Source organism: Hippoglossus hippoglossus, chromosome 16 (genome assembly GCF_009819705.1).
Source record: "Hippoglossus hippoglossus isolate fHipHip1 chromosome 16, fHipHip1.pri, whole genome shotgun sequence".
Lineage (NCBI taxonomy): Eukaryota > Metazoa > Chordata > Actinopteri > Pleuronectiformes > Pleuronectidae > Hippoglossus > Hippoglossus hippoglossus.
Genome location: NC_047166.1, coordinates 4648725 through 4657448, shown reverse-complemented (window position 1 = coordinate 4657448; position 8724 = coordinate 4648725). Strand labels below are relative to the sequence as shown.

Genomic DNA, 8724 nt, shown 5'->3' with positions numbered 1-8724 from the left:
TTAAGACATTTTTCTATGTTTTGACGGTGATCAGTGAATAAATATATTATATTCTTCGTGCACTTTATTTTATTATTGTGGAAATCCCACATCGACACGAAGAAATGGCTCCAAACTATCTAGTGGATTGTTTATGTATTTATTAAGACATTTTTGTTTTGTTTGAACTTTAATTTGAACAGTTTGAAGGCAAAGATCGTAAATAAAGATGGATGACACGTCTCCACTTCCTACCATTGTACAAAAATGAAGCAATAAAATATGCTAGCTACGGGTGCAGACGTCATTTGGAGCCAGAGTCTGTGCATTGGTGATTGTGTGGAGCCCCGGCCCATATTCTCCTTCTCATTCTCAGCTGTCAATCGTGACATTTCACCCCATTTTTATAGCATCAAATAAGTAACTCTATAACAAGACTTTTTCAGATCTCCCTTCTTCTTCTTCTTCTTTGTCCTTTTGGGGGCAAATAATTCAAGGTGAACAGTCAAGTGGTACATACAGCACCTGCAGGTCACCTTGCATTACATGTACTGTTTGTTTAGTGGCTCTATGTAAGATAAGCAAGGTGATTGATGTTAGAACTCTTTTTCTGAAGGATGATACCGTTCCCAGTTATTCAAGTTCCTATAAGCAAAAGTATTTGTTCCATTTGAATTTAAACTATGAGGCTATTTTGTGTTTGAATAAATCTTTATTGAGAAAAACAGAATTTAATGCAAAGATACAGAAAAAAAACAATCAGGATACAGGCAATGACAACTGACCAGGTTTAGTCATTTCTGACATTGCTGGTGTTTGGTTCCAAAAACGTTAAAAGCAAGCTAACAACCTATAAGATCAGTCTTTGAATATTCAGAACAGAAGAAATGCATCTTTAAAGACAACGCTTCAAGCACACAACACATCTAGACGCAAACTCTTTGGCTGTAACAGTGAAAAGAAAATACAAGATGCTAATATTAGATACAGATCTTGAAATGTGGGATTATACATGCATGAGATACGAATACTTGTACCATGTTTATTATCTAGATAAACGTGCCATGATGTTACCAATTTTATCATCTTATAGGTAACAAAGTTGTGTTTTACCTATGTTACCTACGCTCGGTGGACAGCAGGGACTCGTAAAAGACTGATGCTGGTGTCCAGCTACGTTCGTTCACATTTATCGATCGTCTTTTGAATGCAGCACTGTCCAGTTTGTCCAACTTCATTAGTCATTTGAAAATGGCATCACCGAAGCCAGGACTGTCAATATGCTCGTGTCGCTGCATGGCCTCGAGCTCTAGCACAAGGTTATGGGTGAACGAGGAGTTCACCTGTCACCCACCCACCCACCCTGGGGTCTCCTGGAGGATGGAGACGGGATTAGATGTTCCTGCAGCAGGGTTTACTCTCCTCCGTGGTATCTGCTCTGGAGCTGTTCAGGGACACGGCGCTGATGGAGCCTCGAACCACTTCCTTACTGCTCACCTTCTTATGAATCTCTGATGCAAGAAATTAAAAAATATTATACCATTCACTAACAACGTGTCTGCATAAAAAGAAGTTTTAACATTTACAACAAAAAATCAAGCAGATGTTTCCCCCCAAAGCAGCCAATCAAAAAACTACCTAAGAAAACCGTTCCAAAGGTCTTTTTTCGGATTAAGAAAGGAAATATTGGGGGAGAGAGGATGAGAACAGTCTGGCCAACTGGGAATCGAACCCGTGTACAGCAGACTTTCTTTAAACCTTAATGTGCTGAGGAGATGATGCTCTATGGCTCTGATTAAAATTATTCAAACATATTATACGTTTATAGAGGAGAGACAGGAAGGGGAAGTTATTAAAAACATCAACTTTAAAGGAGCCCATATGTGGGTAATCACAAAGTAGTAAAAAAGGCTAGATACATAAAAATAAATTACCTTCTAGGACGTTGGTGAAAGCTTCTTCCACATTAACTGAATTCAAGGCTGAGGTCTCCAGAAACAAAATACCTTTCTTTTCTGGATGATACAAAATAAGCAAAGTTAGTTATTATATATTTAAATCCCATTTGAAATTGGGTCCAATAAAAAACATCACATAATCTTTGATCACAAATTAGAATAAATAAATAAGAATTTATGTCAACGATGAAAAATCTGTTGGCGAGCAGACAAATGTTCATTCTGTAAGATCATTAATTTAGTTCATCGCAGTGACTTTCAACACACTGGTTGTCAACACTTATACCTGCGAAGTCTTTGGCCTCCTCGGTGGGCACCGATCTCTCGGACTCCAGGTCGGTCTTGTTGCCCACCAGCATGACCACAATGTGGGGGTCAGCGTGGTCGTACAGCTCCTTCAGCCAGCGCTCCACGCTCTCATAGGTGAGGTGTTTGGTGATGTCGTAGACCAGCAGGGCGCCAACAGCACCTCGGTAGTACCTGTTTGGAGGAGATAGACTTTTATTGTATGGTTGCTGGTTATTATTCAGGTAACGTACCTGCTCACCATAGTTACACAGCACAAGAACCGGCGTTTGGTGTGTGGAGTGGGAATGCAAAAGACACCATTCTCCCTAAATCATTGCAGCATTGAAATCATTTTCAAGCTGTTGATTCAAGCAAAACATTATATGCAGGATGTTGCTTTAAGTCCAATTTCTACTCTTCTCCTGGCTCCGGTTTTGGTCCCTATATCAACTCCTGAAATGTCAATGTTCACATGACACTAGACTTTGTATGTCGGCCTTTAGTTGCTGGGCAGGAAGTGAAAAGTGGATTTGTAGCTGCCATGGCCAAAAGCAACACAGTGAGGGCAGCGACAGTAAAAGCTGCACTAACAGATACCCCATGTCATATGAAAAACTAAATAAGAAAAGACAATATTGATTACAGCTGCTTTAGGGCACCGCCACATCTTCACTGAATTAACAGTTTTTCCTGCTGTCTTATAAAGACTGGCGATCGCTCTGAAGTCATGAACCAATCCATACACCCGTCACTATTACATTACTGCTCCACTCTACCAGCAGCATAATTAATTCCACTTTAATAGGTTTTAGCTGCTTGTTACAGCACAAATTGGAAATTCCATGGGAGTGGGAATTTGCATAGTGGAATAAGTCGGTAGGTAATTACTCAAGAAGCTAAGCAGTCAGAAAAGAGCTGATCCAGCCGTGTGGCATGTCCTCAGAATTTTTTCCATGTTTTAAATATAAAACTGACACGCCTCTATTGTTTTAAAACCAGTTTCCACACTGTCAATCCTCCCAGTTTAATTAATTAATTATTTTTTAAAAATGAATCAAGGGCACACTCACATAGAAGAGACACACAGAGCGCTGGGCGTTCAAATAAACGTCTCGGCTTTAACACATTGGATTTTAGAAACCATGTGTGTCAGTTATAAATTGTCCGTTTTTCATGTAACGTAGGAGCATGTTTCCCCCTGTTTCCAGGCTTTATGCTAGGCTAAGCTAATTGACTAGCAGCAGCTGCTTCATATTTACTTCAGAGGTCAAAACTGAATCCAACGAAAAAAACATAATGTCATTTTGTACCAATTTTTTTAATCAATTCTATTAAAAATCATCCTGGTTTAAATTTCTTTTACGTTTCATTTCCTGTTTTAATTTGATATTTCTTACCTTGTGTGCCTAGATGTTTCACTTCCTGTCTTTGTCTACTTTCCCGCCCCATGTGTTTCACCTGTGTCCAATTATCCCGACATGTTTACCTCCCTTGTGTGTTTAGTCTCTGTGCTCCCAGTCCTCTCACTGTGTTTCCTCGGTCACACCTCCAGCTGCTGTTCAGTGCTCTGTGTCTATTTGTGCTTCGGCTCAGCTCCTTCGTGTATTTTTTACGTTTGGACTTAGTGTCTCTCTGCCTACAGGTGAATCTGTAAGTCTGTCTCCCTGACGTTCTTACGTGCCGGCATTTTGTGTCCTCTCAGTTCATTTAAAACAAGTCTAACGACTTTGCTGTTCGTCACAGCCTTTTATTAAATCAAATAATTACTGATTTCTTACACTGCCCTGTTACTTTGACTTTTTTATTTCTTATTGTATAGCTAATTATCTATGTAACTCTTTAATTTCTTTTTAAACCCATTTTTGATTTGTCTGATGTTGCTTTGACAATTTGCAGGGATGCTTTTATTATTTTAAAGCACTTTGAATTGCCTAGTTAATGAAATGTGTTTTACACATTATTGTTCCTTGGCTAATACAAAAAAACTGGTGCGATCGCTGTCTTTGTGTTTCAAAATGGAGATTTACAGCAATATTGTTGTGATCATGAAATAAAATCACAGATGCAATGGTACGACAACATACCCAGAAATACAGACATTGTTATAAATAATTATTTCTATACAATGCGAGTGTGTGAGAATGGATACACGGGTATATATGAATATGTTTAAAAACTGTGATGGGGTCTTGGCACTCACGCAGACGTGATGGCCCGGTATCGCTCCAGTCCCGCCGTGTCCCAGATCTGGGCCTTGATGGTGAAGGTGCTGAACTGCACCGTCCGTGTGCTGAACTCCACCCCTATTGTTGTGCGAGTATCATTGGTGAACTCGTTTTTGGTGAAGCGGGACAACAGGTTGCTCTTCCCTACACCAGATTCACCAATCAGCACCACTGGAGAAGACAGACACACACAGGTATGTTAATCACAGCTCCAGGTTTTGGATTCAGGGTTTGGTTGTTGCAAAACTTAATGCAGTGTGTCTGAGACAAAACAAATATGGACCAATCCTGACCACATCATCACTTAAAGCCCATATTAACTAAAGCTCTTATTCTAGGTGTGTCTCTTTAAGGTTGGCCCATGAATCAACACACGCCCTCGTGGCAAATAAGCTACCCTACTTATTTCAACTCAGGGGTGCAGACAGGACATGTTGCACAAAACTCTGGAGACCTATGTGGGATGTAACAGAAAATTCCAGATTGTTGAATTTCATCCAGACAGATAATTATAAAAATAAAAGGTCCCATGTTTTCTTGCCCCTGAGTGAAAGTTGTAGTTTTAAACTCTCCGGGCAAAGAATGACGAACACTTGATAAACAGCAAAACATTTTACAAATCTGACATAGATGCATTATGTGTTATGTCTCTTCACTGTGCTTACACAATGCATAAGTAATGTATAACTATATTGAGCTTTTATTATGTTGCTATTTGATAGAAAATTATTGAAGTTTTTTCTCCCAGCCTTATTTTGTGTTTTCCCCAAACTGCAGTTAAGACACTCTTTCTCCTGGAAACTTTTTTTGAGGTAACTTCCTCTTAATTGAACCTTTTGTTTCAGGAGATAAAACAGGGCCTGGGAACGTAAGGGGATTCCTTATGAGGTGGAACAGGTTGAGCTGCTATCTCCTCATATCGTGATCACAGAAACCTACCTCCTGAGTAAACGGGAAAGGAAGTAACCGGACAAACCCTTTTATCTTATTGACTAATGTTTGGGTTTCACTCGTGACTGACTCAGAGAGAGAAAGAAGGCTTGGTTTAATTGGCACATATAGGAACAGAGTGCTGATGAGATCTGAGACAGTCACAGTTTATTGCTGAGGCGTGTGGGCTCAAAAACACTGAGGTTATAATCCAAGCAACAATTAGTTTAATTTATCAATGAGACTGAAACAATGCTACATTATGTTAGGATAGACAAGGATAGGAAAGGATGGGTTAGGCTAGGCTAGGCTAGGATAGGATAGGATGGGTTAGGCTAGGCTAGGCTAGGATAGGATAGGTTAGGCAAGGCAAGGATAGGATAGGATGGGTTAGGCTAGGATAGACTGGGATAGGTTAGGTTAGGTTAGGATAGGATAGGATAGGCAAGGCAAGGCAAGGCAAGGATAGGCTAGGCTAGGCTAGGATAGGATAGGTTAGGCTAGGCTAGGCTAGGATAGGATGGGTTAGGCTAGGCTAGGCTAGGATAGGATAGGTTAGGCAAGGCTAGGATAGGATAGGATAGGATAGGCAAGGCAAGGCAAGGCTAGGATAGGATGGGTTAGGCTAGGATAGGATAGGTTATGCTTGAGTGAGATTTTTAATGCAGAACTATAACTTGTATTGGAGTATTTTTTCACTGTGATATTTATACTATTTAAAGTGAAGGACCTGAATATTTCTTCAACCACTGGTGGATATAATCTTCAGATAGATGCAGATTGTTGATTTTTTTTCTTTTCTCAGAAACGTTTAAGGACTACTTGTTCTGGTTGGGTTTAAAGTTTAGTTAAAAGAAAAGAAGAAGAGTTAAGAAAAACAGTCTCAAGGTTAATTTAGGGATCGGGCTGCCACTTTAAAACCTATCACATGATCTTCTTCAGCAGAGGGAAAGTTTCTCAATCACTGCATCCAAGGCCGGGGACGAACTTCAACTTGAGTTTAGGAATCCCTTCCTCGCTTCTCTTAGAACCAGTGCAAAAAAAAATCTTTCTTTTTCCCTGAACATCTGTTGATTCCCATAAAGCTGCACTCTTAAAACACAAATGACTTATCCCCAGTTCTTGACTTACAGAATGTTTTACCAGATGTCCGAGGTCACAGCAGACAATGTTTTACAAGTTCCTCTACTTCGTCTGTTTTAGGTAACTGATCACTCCATTGCGGGGTTTTTCTCCCAGTGTGTCGGGTAAGAATGTCTGTTCTCCTCCTCCTCTCTTCAACGACTGAGTAACTTCTTATGCAAACAATAACCCTGGTTTCTATGGCGATGTAGGACAAGAGGCCATCCCGCTTTATGGTGGACTGGTTTTCTGAAGAAGCCGGGACGAAGTTGATGCGTTGCGGCGTGGATTCAATTTTCCTTTTGTTTGTTTTCATGACCTTCATGAGGAAATCCAGCAGCAACACTTAACTTAGCAGAGTCCTTCCTAAGTGAGTCCACGCACTTTACACGGAGAGACGAGTTTGCAGGTTCACATTCCAAGCAAACATCGTACAATCATTTTACTGATTAGTTTCTCTGAGCAATCAGTGATTCTCTGGATGGAATGAAATCCTGCACATACTTTTGAGATAACAAACGCTGCAAGGAGCACTGCATTAGTGAGCGAGTTTATTCAATGATTGCAGTCGGTTTAGAGAATTCACTCTTCACAGGCTGGAGGAGGGATCCCTCCTCTGTCGCTCCTCCTCCTCCTGAGGTTTCTCCCACACATTAACTCCTCGCTAAACCCCCAACATGTTGCTTTTAAGTTTTTGTACAAATCAAACAAGCAACATATTGGCACTCAGTCACACGTACCTCCGCCAAGGCCAAACAATCCAACACAATGTAGTTCTTGTAGTAGAGATATATAAAAGGAAGTGGTGTGATAACCTGAACTAGAACAGCACTCAGTGGAGCACACACCTCTGCCAAGACCCAACTGTCCCTTTAAATTCAATAAAGCTGCCCCAACTTGCGGACGCTCATAAATATCGGTTCCTTGAATATGATTGAGATTATTATTAAGATCCATGAATCATTAACTGGGAAACTGGTACAAACTGGTTGTGAGTTCTTCCCAGGACCCGACCCCATCCCTCCACCAAGCTTGGTGGAAATCAGTTTGGTAGTTCTTGCGTAATCAGGCGAAAAAATAAACCAACAAACAAACCTGGGTCAAAACATAACCTCCTTGACTAAGGTCATTCAGTCAATCTTCAGACAGAACCTTGTTTCTGTCTGGTTATCCCTGCTTCCAGGCTTTATGCTAAGCTAACTAGTGAAAGTTAAAAGTTACCTTACACTCACCTCACACGAGCCAAACCGATATGGATTTTGGGGGCCGATGTTGATATCGATATTAGGGAGTGTATGTGTGTGTGTGTGTGTGTGTGTGTATATATATATGGCCTGACCTGCATGTACCATACCTGTCAGTATACAATGTATAATATTCCAAGAAGGATCATTTTACAAAGATTGTGTTAAGTTTTAAAATGCTATATAGATTGTAAAATATCTGCCTTTGACTGTAGAGATTGAGAGGAAACATAAGGATGGGGGGGGGGGGATTGAATTGAATCAGGGACGTTATTGACATGTGGCTTGTTTCTCCAAAACCCTGTGGGGCAAATTTGTGTGAATACAACGGACTTGACCGTCTTCATATTTTATTTTCCTGTTGGACTCCAGCATCACTTACTTCACAAGTTCATTTGACTTCCCCGTCCACCTACTTTCCATCTGTCCAGTGCCTTTTATCAATATTCCTACCCCACACCTTTCCTTTTCCACATCTGTTCAGAGCCACCTGGCACCTTCAGCTGCTGCATATCAGAATTAATTACTGTGCTACACTAAATGACTGATTAACAAGTTAATAATAAACAAGGAAGTATAATTTCAAGGGCATATCAGCATTACAGACCAAGACTTGAAAAGCTGCAGGGATGTCCCTGGGGATCAGATCAACACATGCACTCACCCTTAAAGACAAAGTTGTAGGTCTCATCTGACCCCATGTTCTGTCCATTCAATGCAGCCGCGCCGCACTTCACTGCTGTCTCCAGATGTAAGATGACACTGACTCACACCAAAGCCAACCTGCCTCTCAGATGCTCTTCAACAGAGAAACTGCTCCGACACATGAATGCCAGTCTCCAGCTCTCTGCCCTTCACTACGCTTCCCTATCTGAGTTCACAGAACACTGGCTTGTTTGGACAGGACATGTGTATCCAGGTTGTTTCTCAGGAAGGCAGCCGGGCGGGGTTTGTCTCAGGGAGTGGTGGAGCGGAGAC

At 40.9% G+C, this 8724-nt stretch overlaps 1 protein-coding gene across 1 annotated transcript; it reads right to left on the bottom strand.

Annotated features, from left to right (window-relative positions):
- Positions 1 to 677: 677 nt before the first annotated feature.
- Positions 678 to 8687, bottom strand: rab25b (RAB25, member RAS oncogene family b). Its single transcript, XM_034610106.1, has 5 exons — positions 8411 to 8687; positions 4426 to 4621; positions 2224 to 2417; positions 1914 to 1994; positions 678 to 1490 (listed from the first exon to the last, which is right to left on the bottom strand). Exons 1-5 carry the CDS (start codon positions 8445 to 8447, stop codon positions 1372 to 1374), a joined length of 627 nt encoding a protein of 208 aa, XP_034465997.1. The 5' UTR covers positions 8448 to 8687; the 3' UTR covers positions 678 to 1371.
- Positions 8688 to 8724: the final 37 nt, after the last annotated feature.